The sequence below is a fragment of the Mesoplodon bidens genome (assembly GCF_964165515.1).
Source record: "Mesoplodon bidens genome assembly, chromosome: 4".
NCBI classification, from domain to species: Eukaryota; Metazoa; Chordata; class Mammalia; order Artiodactyla; family Ziphiidae; genus Mesoplodon; species Mesoplodon bidens.
Genome location: NC_138160.1, coordinates 111,326,633 through 111,343,262, shown reverse-complemented (window position 1 = coordinate 111,343,262; position 16,630 = coordinate 111,326,633). Strand labels below are relative to the sequence as shown.

Genomic DNA, 16,630 nt, shown 5'->3' with positions numbered 1-16,630 from the left:
TTCTCACCTCTATATTTTGACTTAATGCAAAAAAGCTAAAGAGAACATTATGTCTTTTTGTCTAAACTGGAGTGGTGGTACTTCCATTATGAAAGAGAAGTACATTATCTGTTGGTAACCCTAATCAGAGCAATGGAATGAAAGCAGAGATACTTCTTCTCGGTCAAGAGACATGTTACCCAGAATGTGGAAAGGAATAAGACAGATTATTTTAGTCTGTGTTGTCTCACTTACCTTCCTCTGTGATGTACAGAAAAATGTGTTAGTAGTTTTCTAGAAACACTGATTTTTCTCTCCACCACCTGAAGCTAAAGTTGTTTTTGTTATATACAATATTGTTAATTAAAGTACTATATCATCTTTTTTCATTGGTGTTCAGACTTTCATTGTGGGACATTGTTTATTTTTCTGCATCTGTTCATACTCAGAGGCAGAAATTGTCATCTAACTATGGAACTTCAAAGGAACACTTTGAAGAATTATTTATATATCCACCATTTGAATGGATTTGAGATGGCTTTAAGTAAAAGACACATACAGTTAAAAACTGAAATATATACTTGGGTCCAATGAGAGGAGGGAAAAAAACACCTCTACAAAAATGTGTCCATTTGCTTAATCTTTTGTTAGGTTTTCTGTTACATGCAGCTAAGCCCATTTCTACTTGATAAAATTGTCAAAAGATTATAAGCCAAATTTCTTGCTGTGGTAAGTGAGAGCTTTCATAAACTCACCACTACTTATATCTCCAGTCTCAGGTTTCAACATTTTAACCAATCCATTATCCAAATTTTATAACAATATAAAAGGTTCTCTTATAAAATTAAAAAAAAAAACCTCTACAAAGATGGGCATAGTTGTGATTCAGCTTCAGTTTTGATGCTAAATCTCTATCAGCTAGTGGGAAAAGGGAAGAACTCAATTATATAAATCTCAATATTAGATAGGAAGAAGTATAAATGTAGTAGTAAAGTTTATGTTTTAATACAGCAACATAAATTTAAAATGTAAGGCATAACATAAAAGCACAGTAGAAAGTTGTTCTGCACATTGTTTCTTCCTTTTTATTTCAGTTGCTTCTTCCCCTCTTTAGAGAGATTCCTAAACCCAATAATCTGTCTTTGATACACCCTACCCTCTACGTGACTACCAGTGTTATTTCTAGAATGAAGGTTTTGATGAGTCTTTACTTGGCTTAGAAATTTCTAGTGATTTCTGTTAGTTCCAGCTTCAAGCCATGCGATAGAAACCACTCCATATGTTTAATATCAGAAATTGTTACCAAGTATAAAGTAAAGTGTTCTGTGTAAAAAGGTAAAAAAGCAAGCACTAAGGCATCACAGGAAACTGCAAACTGGATTCAGCTTCTGGCACTTGAAAGAAATGCCACTACCAGGGTGAAGGAGTGTTGCATGAGTGATACTAGAGCCAAATACCCACAAGTAAGAACATAAAGCAGCAAGTCTCTTCTTCCTCTAACCTTGCAGTCTACCTCTGGTGCCCTTTTTTGGCAGAACCTAAGAGGGAGACAGTTGGCAAAGAAGAAATGTGGTTTGCAGAGTCCCAGCCCCATTGTGGCAGGGCAGCATGGGTTTGGAGCCTAAAGACAATAACTTAATAACTGTTGGTATCCAATTTTTAAAGCATAATTATCAACCCCTTTTCTAGCCTCCTGTTCTGCCATTCTCCCCACTGTTACCTCTTCTGTCTTTCCTGAGTATGGCATGTACCTTCAGAACTCTCTTTGCCCATGTTGTCTGCCACCTTTGGTGTTTTCTCCCTGCATATCCCATGAAACGTTTCTTATTCCTCAATGCTGAACTCAGTTGTTACCTCATCTAGGAATCACAGGTCCCTCTGACGCAGAATCAGTATCTCTTTTTCCAGAAATCTCTAGCACATTTTCATTGTCTCTCTTACATTGCTTGTCATGTGGTAGCATGGGAATTTATTTCTGTGTCTGTGTGTATGTGTTCCACAGCAGTACTTCTTACACTGTGTTCACAAACAAAACATTTAAGCACTACAAAAGCACAAACTAAATATGCATCTATACTTTCGTAAGACAAGTATTTAGGGATATATGATTTATAGATTGATTGACTTATGATTATTGATTTATGGCTGTATTTTTGCCACTGGCATATTTAGAAGTGTGGCTGGGTTGCGGGGTGGGTAAGGGATGGGTAGAAGGGAGAGGAGAGAGAAGAAGTTGGGGATTTAGCTGGGGGAGCGAAAGGAAGAGAGAGGTTGGAATTACTAAAATTCAGAAACTGTAAGCCCCATGGCACTGAAATTCTTATCTCTGAAGAGGATGTACTACTCAACTTGATTTCAGATTGATTGCATAATTCTCTCAATGAAAACATGTTGAAAGGGCTGAAGATGCCCTTTTAAAATCTATTCAGAGAAGGTCAGTCTGCAAAGCTCAGTATGTAGCCTTTGTCCATATGAGCAATATAAATGAACACACACAAGATAGGAATTTAACTTAAAATTATATTTTTAAACCCCCAAATGAGCAACTTTACAAAAGGCCTTCTGCCATGCTATTTGTATTTATGTTGAATAAAATATTTATTACCAATTAATTCCAAATTCAGCTCCGTAAATCATATATGGCAGCACTGAATTTTAGATTAGCTGTGTACATCACGTTTGTATTATTGTAGTACATGTGTCACATCAGCCAAGTTTGACTAACTTTTATCAGTCTACATCTCAGTTATATTTTTGCTGCATGTTTTAAATTGTTATTAGAAAGTAAGGACAAAGCTACAGAACTGTTTAATAGTTTGCTTTTGATTGCTGACTTTTTTATGGTTTTGCTTTGTTTTTGCTGCCTACAGCTGTTGGTTTTTACTGTAAGTATCTTGAAGACTACGGTATTTTATTGCTTATGTTTGTATGCAGTATTTTACTATATTTTTAAAAGTCAAATAATACAGAATTGAATGAAATAGGAAGCAGAACTTTTCTATACACTTACAAGGTTGCCAGTGTAAACTGGCGTGTATTCTTTCAGTCATTTTCTTTGAATATATATGTTTTTATACTCATAGAATTAGAGTATACGTGCTATTCTGTAACTTGTGAAAAGTGTTTTCAGAATTTTTGAACTTAATGTGAGATGAGGCCTAAAAGAAGAATTCAGAGTATAGCTAAAAGGATTTTAAAACTGAATTTTTTTTTCTGAGTCTTCATATGGAACTTTTTGCTTACTCTTTTTTATTTAATAGCACAAACATTTTATTTGACTTTGTTAATATTTAGTAAACTTCAGATTCTTTTTGCATTGCAAGTATTTTAACTAATTTTTAATTATAAAGGAACATATATTAAAGTTTTTATTTGCAGAGAGAAGATAAAATATAAAAGTCTCCGCTTTCCAGAATTAACAATTGTTCATTTACTCCTATATCCTTCCAGAAATTTCAGAGCACATAAAATGTGTGTATCGTTTCCTTCACGCCAAATGATATAATTTTTTTCCACTTAGCCCATTTCACTTAGTAATATACCGTGAATACCTTTCTGTATCAGAATGTATTCTACCACAATTTTTTGAACAGCTGATAGCGTTGTTTAACCAGTCCCCTTTTAGTGGATGTTTGCAGTGTTGCCTAAACCTCTGTGTTTACATATCTTTACATGTTGTAGGTTTGCATTATTGATATATTTTTAATTTTGTCAAGAATTTTGTGGAAATTTGCTTTCTTGTTATATAAGTATCTATGAAATATTATCTGTTTTGCCTCTTGGCCTGCAGAACATAAAATATTTGCTGTTTGACCCTTTGTAGAACAAGTTTGCCAATCCTTAATCCATACCATTATACCACTACCCTGTGTTTGCTTTGTGAACTTTTCACTATGCAGATTGTCTTATTTACTTGATTATTGTGTGTCTTTCCTTGAACCACCACTTACTCTCTTGAATATAAGCAAATCTCTGCAAGCAGAGACTTTGTCAATCTAATTTATTACTTCATCTTCATCACCTAGAACACTAATGATGTATAACTGGCACTCCATAAATATTTGTACAGTGATTAACAATTTAAAGCAGAATGAAGAGGCAGTCTTCTGCTTTTGTTAAATGATCATCTTAAATACCTAAAAAGTTCTTCTATTTTTAGTGTAATCTCGGGGTCAAAACATGTATCCTTCACTTATCTCATTTTTTAATTTTATTTATGAGAGGTAGTTAACACTCTAGAAATTTTGCCCTTGGGTTGGAAGTCCAGGTATCTGAATTTCAGTTCTTGAATTCATTTACCTATTATGTAAGAATTTTATTATGGAATATGAATCATAAGACTGATAAATGCTGTATTGCTTCAAGATTCTTTTTAAATGTCTGTTTTGCTTACAGGATTATATTTTTATATGCATTCTAGCTTTGTGCCTAAAATTTGAAATGTTTAGATCATTTTTTCTTCTTGATTCAACTTTATTCTAACTTCATATTTACCATTCATCTAAACAGTTAACATTTGAGTGTCTGCCATGTGCCAAGTATTATGTTTGGCATGTATGATGTTCTCCTGCTAACACACATGTTTGTAAAGAAAATATATGTGTTACACAGCTAGCAATTCTAAAATGGAAAAAGAGGTTTACATTGACACTGATATCTGTGTGGATAAATTTTTTTCCTCCAGTGTCTCTGAAAATGTGCTGAAAATGTGCTCTGAAATGGTTTTCCAATTTGGCATTTATTATCTTGGTGAATTCACCAGGTTTGGGTTATGGAGTACCGTTTGGATAATTCCATTTGCAGATCTGTTCTAGAGCTACCCATTTATGATGCCTGAATCCCACTTACATGACTGTATGACAGTTTGTCCTTTGCATGTGAAACAAGTGGTTTTAACAGAGTATGAATTTAACAGAGTGTAACAGAGTACAGTGTTTAGCAGGATACACAAGATACAGACATCTGTTCCTTCCCAGATGTTATAGTATGTTAGCAGCAAGAGAAATGTATGCAGATTCCCCACCTGTCTTTGTGAACAAATTTCTCTGAAGAAATTAATAAAAGGGATCAGAACATCTCCCCATTCCTTCCAGGTCAGCCAGCTCTGCTGGCTGAGGCTCAGCCCCCAAAGACCTAGTAAACAAATCCAACTCTAGAGTCCTGGACAACTGAGACCTATTTTTGTGAAGAGGGTAGGAACAATACAGATAATAATAGTAGTTGTTTGACACCTTTTATTGAGTTAAAAGGGATAATGAAACTGTTCTGTCCAGTATCTTTCTTTTGGAAAACTGAAATTTCCAACTTCTTCCATTTTCTAGCCCAGAGTAGAGAAGCATCTCATTCGCATGGATTAAGACCCTACATTATGCCTTGTAGACTTAGAAACCTGACAATGTCAGCAACATGCTGAGGATTGACTCATTTGCAAAGAAATAGGAACAAGAGGTGTTTGGTGACTCAGATCTTTGCATACCTTAAGAAAAGGCAGTTTGGTGCGTGCATCTTACGAAGGGGACCTGAGTAGATGAAGTATTCTGCTTCCAATTTGACAGTAGACCCAGAACATTCAAGATATCTGTTGGCTAAGAATCCTTCTTCCTGGAATTGTATTTATGTATATTCAGTTGACTCTTCCAGTCCTGGGAGTCAGTCTCTGTCTTTTTGTGTCCTCAGCCTCACCGCATACTTTATTCTGTGAAATTATTTCCTCCCGCATCTATTTCATTATTCTTCTCTTTCCTTTAGCTAGGATTATACCTCAGGTGGTTTTGAGACAAATTTGTAATTTTTCTTTTCCTCTTAATCTTACAATGTATACAATGCTAAGAAGGAGGTAATGCTAGGCAAAGAATATACCATTACTTAAGCCACCAAAATATCCCCAGCCCACCCCCACTACACACATGACAAAAATATCCACAATAATACATTTTTCCTGATTTAAAATGAAAGAAATTTTTGTAACAATTTATTATCATAAGGAAAAACTTAACAGTTTTTCATGTTACATCTCTTTTCACTTAATTATTTTTAATTATGTAGTAAATTATGTAATAAAAATGTAATTATATTAAAAAATTGGCCCACTATTGTCATATTGATCATTATTCAGGAAGTTTTAGCCAATGCCATATATGAAGAAAAAGAAATATGATAGAGTAAGAGGGAAAAATACCATTATTTACATGTACATAATATATGAACATTTATCTTAAAGTAGGACTTATTTACTAATAGCAGAAATCACAAAGGCAAAGACTGAGATTTAACCACATGAATATTTAAATTTTTCCTGTGTTAAAGTATATAAATATAAAATCTGAGAAGACATTTGCCACTTTATAGTAGACTGTGTTGGTATTTAGTATCATTCAGTAGGAAAAAACATGAAGAATACCAAAAAGTATTTTTAAAAAGGAATAATAATGCTTCATTAAACCAGTGAGTCTCACCAGTAACCAAAAAAGTGAAACATAAAATAATGACACATTTTTGGAGGGCAGAAATGCAATAGGGCTTTCAAAATGGAAAAAAAAAGTTTTAATAAACAGTTTTGATAAGTGTGACTAAAATTGCTCTCTTTATACGCTAGGATGATAAAATATTATAACTGTCCTGGAGAACAGTTCAGAAGTATATTTCAAAAACCTTAACAATATGCATGCCCTCTAACTCAGCATTTCTCTTTTTTTGGATTTTCCCTGAGGAAATAATCAGCTTGCCTGCAAAGGTTTATCTACAGGGAGAGTTTGGGGTGGGGGGAATTATTTATCTTACTGTTACTTATAATAAAGGAAAGTGATATGCAAGGTAAATGTCTGTGATTAAGGGTTTGGATAATTTCAAATTATAAAATACATATTGTGAAGTCCTGTGCCTCCATTAAAAAATGTTTTGTTGAAGAATATTTAATGGCATAAAAATGTTTATAATAAACAAAAATTTTGTGGCTTCCAAATCGTATGCATAGTATGACTCTAATCTTTTTCTTGGTGTTTTCCTGTGAACATATATTAATATTTTGTCATCTGAAAAGATACATTTATTTATTAATAAATGTAGCAATGATTTCTCTTAACCTCCTGAAACAGAGATGTATATATTACTGTTCAGAGAGATCATTGTCTTCCAAATTGTTTTTTGAAGAGTTTAAAAACCATTTTCTGGAAAATAACAGGACATATTTTTGTATTTATACAGATATTCCTGATCAAGTTATAAGAGTTTTCAAAGCAGATCAACAAAGTTGCTACATTATCATCTGTAAAGATACTACAGCTAAAGAAGTTGTTTGTCAAGCTATTCATGAATTTGGTTTGACTGGTGCATCTGACACATATTCTCTCTGTGAAGTTTCTGTTACTCCTGAGGGTGTCATAAAACAGAGAAGACTTCCGGACCAGTTCTCCAAATTAGCTGATAGAATTCAGCTCAATGGAAGGTGAATGTGCTTATTAATGAATGTACTTATTTCTACATGTGTTTTTGAAGATTCCATGCTAAAAGAGATACTTTAATTAGGAACATCATGTTTTTAGGTCCACTGAGTTCTTTCTGAAATTAACATGTATTTCTCTTTTGTTAGCTTTCTGTTGTCTCTGTAATTATATATAATAGAATCTTAGACTGTTAGCACTAATAAGTGCTACCCAAAAGTGGGAGAAGGAGAGGGAGGATAGTGTTCTAAAATATTTTAGCCCTCCTGCTAAAATGAAGTCTTAAAACCACTGGTGTAGTCCAATCCCTGTTTTTTAGAGGGGGAAACTAGATGATCCATATCTTTATATGTATGAGTGTATATATGTTAATTTATAAATTTGCTTTTTAAATGACCAGTATGTACTTTGGGCAGAAGAAGTCATAGTTTTCATAATTCTTTTTCTTAGTAGTTTTCCTTTTATGAATATACAGGAAAACTTTTAAAAAATGTTTTTAATGTGCTCTGTAAATTATTTGATCAACTAGAAGATAGTTTTAGTACTACCTTTGTTCTTTACTCTGGTGATTTTCTCTGACAATAATGCAATCTTTTTAGTGAGCCCAGATTCATATGTAGGATGAGATCCTTGGAAACCTTAAAATGACTATCCATCATGGTTGCTGTTAAGAAAGAGTGGGTTAACGCTGCTTTGCTGCCTTTACATGGTGGTTAAGAGCATGGACCCTGGAGCCAGACTGCCCAAATTCAAATCCCTGGTCTGGCTTTGTGACCTTGAGCAAGCTATTTAGTTTCTCTGTGCCTGAATTTTCTCATCATAAAATGGGATGACAGTAGTGGAACCTACCTCAGAGGAATGTTATGAGAATTAAATGAGTTAATAAGCATAACATACTTTAAATGTTAGATATAATTTTATTATCTATAATATGAGTTTCAACACTTATTTATGGTAATCTCTTAGGCATGTGCACAGTTTAAAGGAAGAAGAAAAAGAAATATAGTTCCTTGACAATAAAACATAGATGGACACAAACTTAGGCTTAGATCAAGTTGTATGTTAGAAAAGAATGAAGTAAAAACTACATGTGATACAATACGTAACCTCTTCTGCGGCAACAGCCCTGTATATTTCCCAATTGTGAATTCTTTACTTAACCCATCTCTTAGCTTTTAAGTGCCATAAAATTGTTCATCTAAAAAGGTGAAAGGCAAATGAAGACCTTTTTTATGGTTACTGGTCAGTGCCATTTGCTGGAATGAGGTTTTGGATTTATCAAAGGAGAAATCACTAGTGGAAGTTTCCCTTCTTTATGGGATTTATTCTTCTTTGCTTCTCTCGGAAATTTAGAGTTAAGAAGGAAATGAGTGCAGCAACAACTTCTGAGTAGAGACGTGAACAGTCTTGATTCAGGAGTTTATTCATGCTGTCCATGAACAAGTATTTGTATAGTACCTATTATGTGTCCTATATCCTTATAGAGCCCTCACAAAGCTTTTGTTCTTAAGAATATACACGTGATTCTTCACGTCATGTGAGTAGTTTCTTAAAATGATTAAGTTCACAGCATAATCAACATTATTTTTACACTTTAAAATAATAGATGTTAAATGGTGGAATAAGAGGAAAACTTCTTCAAAGTCTTCTCATTTAAAATATTAATTTTCCATTTTATCTTTTTAAAAAATATTTATTTATTTATTATTTAGTTGCACTGGGTCTTAGTTGCAGGCGGTGGCCTCCTTAGTTGCCACATGTGGGATCTAGTTCCCTGACCAGGGATTGAACCCATGCCCCCTGCATTGGGAGCGCGGAGCCTTAACCACTGTGCCACCAGGGAAGCCTGGCAAAACTTTTCTGGCAAAAAGTTATTAACAGTATAATGATATTTTGATAACAGTGATAAAGAGGGAAAGTGTTCTTATAAATGTGAAATCACTTATAAAAACAGTTTTTTTCCTTTTAGGTATTATTTAAAAAATAACATGGAAACAGAAACCCTGTGTTCAGATGAAGATGCTCAAGAACTAATTAAGGAAAGCCAACTATCCATGCTGCAGCTCAGTACTATTGAGGTGGCCACTCAGCTGTCAATGAGGGACTTTGATTTATTTCGTAATATTGAGCCTACTGAATATATTGATGACCTTTTTAAGTTAGATTCAAAAACAGGAAATACTCACTTGAAAGAATTTGAAGATATTGTAAACCAAGAGACATTCTGGGTGGCCTCAGAGATTTTAACTGAATCAAATCAGCTCAAACGAATGAAGATGATTAAACATTTTATTAAAATTGCACTTCATTGTCGAGAATGTAAGAACTTCAATTCCATGTTTGCAATAATAAGGTAAATTTGTACAAATATTTCTTTATGTTTTTGTCATGATACTGGACATGAAGCTGATTTTCTTCTTAGGTATTAAATGGCTAGGAGAAGAAAAGTTGAATTAATATGTGTTTATATAAATATTGTTAGATTTAATATATTTTCCATTCTGGTGAGACTGGTTTTTTTCTCTTTTTGTTTCTTCCATCTTTCAGTCACTTAAACATTTTTTTGGTAAGTATAGGTGATTGCCTTCCCAATTTTCTTCCTTTCTCCCCCTTTGAGGTATTATACCCTCTTGGATGTATGCCCAATAGCTGTCTTTATCATCAGACTTCTGTGCAACAGGCAGTACCTGCCTCACCATGATTTGACACTGAAAAATTAATGCACTAAAAATTAATGGTATTAATGCACTAACTTACAACTGCTATCTTGAAGTGACAACAGCAGCAACAGTAATAACAACAGCAGCCATTTGGTGACCTCTTCCTGTTTCCCACCGACTATACAAGGTATCAGTGAATGTGTTACCACTCAGACAAAAGCTGGGCCATAAGAATCGTAAAAATCCTTCAGTTTATAAGCCCAGGAAGTGTGGATGGTTACATGAGCTCCTGGGAATCTTCTTCCTTCTCTTCACTTATTATGAGAATCTAGGTCTAGGTAATTTATTTTCTGACCCTCATCCAGCACAATGCTGACCAACAGAGGGATTCCTCTTAAAGCAAGTCTGATTTTAATGGTGGAGGGTAGTAGTAGTTTGTTCTATTTATAAGGCCATGTGCTTGTATATGGCAGCATAATAGCTACCTTTACTAATTCCATCTATGCACACCCTCCAAAAAATTAATTATGATTTGTTCCTAATACTCACAGATAAAATTAGAATCTTTATAGGAACTTTTTAATCATAGATCTGTTATAGTAATAGAAAACTCCTTTATGAAATTTACCAGTGGATGCAATTGAACTAGGCACTGTGGAGGAAGTATTGAATAGAGATTAATAGCGTGACCTTTAGAACCAACTGCACCTGTACTTGAATCTTGCCTCTCACATGTCAAGGGAAAACTGAAGACCGGTTTCTCATCTGTGAAATTTAGGAATTACCACACAGTTTTTAACAGCTGGGTCTAAAACAAGAGAACAGAGATGCCATTGATAAACACTTAGAAGGCTAGAAATTGAAACCCTTTGTATAGGAAGCATGGAGTAAAGAATCTGAGAGTTATAATCTCAGTTTCAGAGTATTCCATTAAAAAAAAAATTGACACCAGAAGAGATCTCTGTGTCCAGAGAAAATGGTAAAGGGCTAAAAACCATACCTTAGAGACCATCCTCAGGGTGGAGGTAAAGAAGAGAGTGCAGCCAAAGAAATAGAGGATCAATACAAGAAACAGTAGGAGAGCACAATTTTGATAGTGTCATTAAAGCCAAGGAAATAGAATGATTTGAGAGAGGGTGGTAGACAGCAGCCCCAAGATGGGCATAAGAAAGGCCTGTGATTTGGTTAAGAGGCTTTGCTTTGGTTAGGAGGTTTGTTTTGTTATGAAGAACATTTTATTATATACATTTTCGATAGTTCATGTAAAGTTAATTGCTTTGTATTCTTACATTTTATATTAAAATACATTACAGAATATAAAGGATATATTGACTTTTCAGCAGAGATGACACAGGCAAATCAATCACTTATGGCTGGAATTAAATAACAGATTTTATTTATTTCTCTTTTTTTAAGTCTAGCCAAAGGTTTGTCAGTTTTGTTTATTATTTCAGAAAACCTGTTCTTAGTTTCATTGATCTTTTCTATTGCTTTTCTGGTCTCTTATTTATTTCTGCTTTGATTTTTGTTATTTCCCAAGGGGCTTAGTTTCTTCTTTTTCTAATTCTGGTTACATATGTTAGGTAATTTATTTGAGGTCTTTGTTAATATAATTATTTATCATTATAAACTTCTGTCTTGGAACTGCTTTTGAAGCGTCCACCAAATTTTGGTATGTTGTATATCCATTTTCCTTTGTTTAGAGGCATTTTTAAATTTCCCCTTTGATTTCTTTGACCCATTGGTTGTTCAGGGGTGTGTTGCTTAATTTCCATATACTTGTAGATTTTCCATTTTTCCTCTCACTGTTTCACACACTCTAGTCAGAAAAGATATTTGGTATGATTTGGGTCTTCTTAAATTTGCTAAGACTTGTTTTGTGGCTTACATGACCTATCCTGGAAGATGTTCTGTGCATGCTTGAGAAGAATGTGTATTCTGCTGATGTTGGATGGAATGTCCTGTATATATCTGTTAGGTCCATTGATCTAAAGTATGTTGGTGTTTGCTTAATATACTTAGGTGCTGTGCTGTTGGGTGCATACATATTTACAATTGTTATGTCTTCTTGCTGAGTTGACCCCTTTATCATTATATAATGACCTTCTTTGTCTCTTATTACCATTTTTGACTTAAAGTCTATTTTGTCTGACATAAATAACTCTATTCTCTTTTGGTTTCCACTTGCATGGAATATCTTTTTCCATCCATTCACTTTGAGCCTGTCTGTATCCTTTAGGCTGAGTTGAGTAGGCAGTATATAGTGAGATCTGTTTTTTTTTATCCACCAGTAACTGTGCCATTGGATTGGAAAATTCAGTCCATTTACCTTTAGCATAATTATTGATATGTAAGGACTTAACCACTGCCATCTAACTGTTTTCTGGACGTTTTTTAATTCCCTTGTTAACTTTTTGACTCTGTTGCTGTGTTCCTGTGTGAATTGGTGCTTTTCCATGGTGGTATGCTCTGATTCCCTTTTCATCTTTTGTGAGTCCACTATAGGTTTTTGCTTTGTGGTTACCATGAGACTTACATGAAGCATCTTATAGATATAACAGTCTATTTGACACTGATAAAATTTCAGTGACATACAAAACTCTACCCCCTCTTTTATGTTTATAATGTCACAATTTGCCTTTTTTTTTTTTTTTTTTTTTTGCGGTAGGCGGGCCTCTCACTGTTGTGGCCTCTCCCCTTGCAGAGCACAGGCTCCGGACGCGCAGGCTCAGCAGCCATGGCTCACGGGCCTAGCCGCTCTGCGGCATGTGGGATCTTCCCAGACTGGGGCACGAACCCGTGTCCCCTGCATCGGCAGGCAGACTCTCAACCACTGCGCCACCAGGGAAGCCCACAATTTGCCTTTTTATATTGTGTATTCATTCACAAATCCTAGTAGCTAGAGTTATTTTTGACACTCTTGTCCTTTAACCTTTATACTCTAGTTAACATCCCATCATATTTCAGTGTTGAGAGTTTTTTAAATTTCACTGTATACTTACCTTTATCAGAGTGTTGTATATTTTTATATGTTTTCATGTTACTAGTTAGCATCATTTCATTTCATTTGAAGAACTTCTTTTAGCATTTCTTATAAGGCACATCTAGTGATGGTGAATTTCTCAGCTCTTGTTTTTCTGGGAAAGACCTCCATTCCTCTAGGATAACTTTGCCAGACAGAGTAATCTTGACTGTTAGACCACTCTCTCCTGGCCTGTAAGGTTTCTGCTAAGAAATCTGCTGATAGCCTAATGGGGTTTCCTTTGTAAGTTACAATCTTTTTTTTCTCTTGCTGCCTTTATTATAATGTGTCTTGGAGAAAGTTGTTTTAGATCGAAATAATGGAGTGACCAATTAGCTTCGTGAGCTTGGATGTCTAGATCTCTTGTCAGGTTTGGGAAGTTCTTAGCCATACTTCTTTAAATAGTCTTTTTGCCCCCTTTTCCCTTACTTCTCCCTCTGGAACTCCAGTGGTTTGTATATTGTGGCTTTTTTTTTTTATGGTTTCCCAACTTTCTTCATTCTTTTTTCTCCTCAGACTGAGTTATTTCAAAGTTCCTGTCCTCTATCTCATTGATTTTTCCTTCTCTTTGGTCTACTGGATGTTGATGCTCTCTAGTGCATTTTTTTCATTTCATTCACTGAATTCTTCAGCTCCAGAATATTCATTTGGTTCTTTCTTGTGATGTCTATATCTTTTTTAAATTTCTCATTTGGATCATATAGTTTTCCTGATTTCGTTGAATTGTCTTTGTTTTCTTATAGCTGATTGAGTTTTCTTAGAACACCTATTTTGAATTCTTTGTTAGGTAAATTATAGATCGCCATGTCTTTGGGTTTGATTACTGGAAGATTACTGTGAACTTTTGGTGATGTCGTGTTTCCTTCACTTTTCATGTTACTTGGAGTTTTGCATTGCTCTTTTTGCATTTGAAATACCATTCACCTTCTCTGAGTTTTATGAGTTGCCTTCAGATAAAAAACCTTTCATCATTCTTGATATATTGATAGATTCTGAAGCTTTCTCAGGCATTGTGTGGATACATCTGCTCCATGCTTCTTTTCCCTCTTGTGGCAGAATTCTGAAGCTTGTATGTCTTCTCTGTATCCTAGGATGTACTATGTCAGCTGCTGATATAGTGTCTCTTTTGTTTTCCTAAAGGTAGTGCTACAGCTCAGGTTTGTGGTTTCTTCTTTACCCACAGACTCTGGCCTGTTTCCTGTGTGTGTTTCCTCTCTACCAGAGCTTTCTCTTGGGACCTTGCACAAGGAGCCAGTAGCAGAGTGGGGGAGGTGTGGGTTTGTGCATGTTGAGCTGCAGGTGCTCTTGGGTACGTTGGGGGGTTTACAAGTGAGGTTCTTCCTGTGGCTCCTGGATGGACTTCCTGTTGGAATCCAGAAGCATTTAGCAGGAAATGCATCCCTTTAATACCTCTTGGAATCTTATATGCTGCTCTTCTGATCTGTTCGCTCCCCCCAGTCATGGAGCTCCCACTTTAGTGCTCTGGATGCTACAAGACAGAATGAGTGTCTTTGGCAGCATCCTACACTGCTAGGGCAGCCAAGCATTCACTCACTGGCTCTCCCTTTCCCCTGTGGGAGAAATCATGGGCCGTCTAGTTTAGGCTTAAGCTATGCTTTCCTTGATGCCAGCAAAGTCAAGCTATTTCTATTCCAGTGCATCTGCACTCTTTTTTTCTGTTCTGTTATATTCCAGCAGAGTGCTTGAACTTCTCCTATGGAAACCTGGACTTCACAAAGGCTCTCTTGTCTGTAGCTGACCACCCAAGTCAGTGTTCTCCATGTGTCCCCAGACCACAGCTAAGAGAGGCCAGAGCCATTTCATAGTCTCCTGTAGGTTCTACAGCCAGTACCCAAATCTGCCTGCTTGTTACCCAGTACACCAGTGGGTGAGACTCCTCTCAGGTCCCTTGGTCTGTGATTCTGGGTCTCACAACTCCCACAGAGGCACTACTTACTGTTCATGGATAGATGCTGAATTTTCATTGTTGGGGCAGGGGGTAAAATGAGGGTCGTCTTATGACAGTATAATGCTGACATCACTCTCTCCAGTCATCTCCTGGTTGAAGTTTGTTTTCTAGTCATTTCTTGCACAAGGGCCTATGGGAATTATATATCCTGAGCATATTCAGAGTGTTTTTCTGTTGCCTTTGAACTTCAGTGTCAGTTTATCTGCCTTTAAAATTCTTGTCTAACATGTAATTTCTTGGGAACCTCATAGATAATGGCTCTACAACTAGCATTTTGTATAGTTGTTCAAATTTCTGAGTTTACTCTCCATATTATTTCCTTATCTCTGAAGTCATTTACCTTTAAATGGGTGTTTCCACATCTCATTTAATTTTGTATCAGGTTCTCTGGAACTGTGGTATCTATTCTATAGATTCAGTTCTTTTGTTTCTGAATAGTTTTCTCAAATTGTACTTTTGAATATTTTTTCAGTTCCATTATTTTCGTTTCCTTCTTCAAGGATACCAATTATATATATTTTAGATCTCCTTTGTCTTCCATATCCATTATTTTCTCTCTTGTTCTTTTCAGCTCTGTCCATTTCCATTGATTGCTTTTGTTTATCCTTTCTTTTAAGTCACTTGCCTAAGGTTTTAGCAGTGTCTTTTTTTTCTTTATGTAGGTTCCAGTGTTGCCTTCATTTCTCTGTTGGTTGCATTTTTTCTTCCATTCTTTTCTAAACTTTACTTAACTTTTTTATCAACTTATATATTTTTTCCCTAAACTCTTATATCACTGCATTACTCTTTGTTTACTTTATTAGTTCATTTGAAATCATGGCTGGAGTCATTAGTCCCAGTTTTTATTGTATTGTAGGAACATTTTCCTGCTTTATGATCTTTAAGTCTTTGTTTTTCCTTGTAGCAGCATGTTATAGGTCTGGCATTCATTCCTTCTTTTTGAATGACATGAGTTTTCCTATACCATCTATCTGCAGGAGATTCACGTGGGAGAAAAGCCAGGGCAGTGTCCCAGGCTAGCAGAAATAGAGCTTGTATGTGAATAGTTTTACCCTTTACTTCTCTCCAGCAAATGAAAATTGGCAGTTTTATGCCTGCTTACAACTCAGTTTCTCCCTTCTTTCTTGTGTCACTGTTAAATTCCTTCTTGCCAAGATGTTATATCACTGTGTGTACTGTGTTAATCTTGCTTTCCCTGACACTCTCTGGTAAAGAACAGAGTCCAGCCCCCTCCGAATTCTGTCAGCCTATGGACTCTGTTGTGTTGTTCCAAATAGGGGATTCCTGGTTTGCCTTCTGGGTGAGTTACCTGCTTCAGAGAGCTGTGCTTTACCAGCTTTCATTGACATCTTCAGCTGCAGGCATTCTTTTTCAGTATTTTGCATACTCAAAGTTGACCTTGACTATTTTTTGACAGCCTTTCTAATGTGTTTAGGAGTTACAGATATCTCTTAGTTTTGGTGGAGATGAAATTTGCATTCCTGTTATTCATCCTTGTAGTTGTTTAGGATGATTTCTGAGAAGCAGAGGAAACAAAGATACCTTAACTCCACACTTTAAA

The 16,630-nt window shown here is 35.4% G+C and overlaps 1 protein-coding gene across 6 annotated transcripts in view; it reads left to right on the top strand.

Moving 5' to 3' along the window:
- RAPGEF6 (Rap guanine nucleotide exchange factor 6) overlaps nt 1-16,630 on the top strand; it is a gene marked incomplete at its 3' end in the record, with an annotated part of 219,987 nt that overhangs the window by 168,417 nt on the left and 34,940 nt on the right. For all 6 annotated transcript variants that reach the window (XM_081232763.1, XM_081232760.1, XM_081232762.1 and 3 more), the window contains 2 exons: nt 7,183-7,423; nt 9,388-9,771. In XM_081232763.1, the coding sequence (XP_081088889.1) occupies nt 7,183-7,423; nt 9,388-9,771 (625 nt within the window). The remainder of the gene's footprint in view (nt 1-7,182; nt 7,424-9,387; nt 9,772-16,630) is intronic.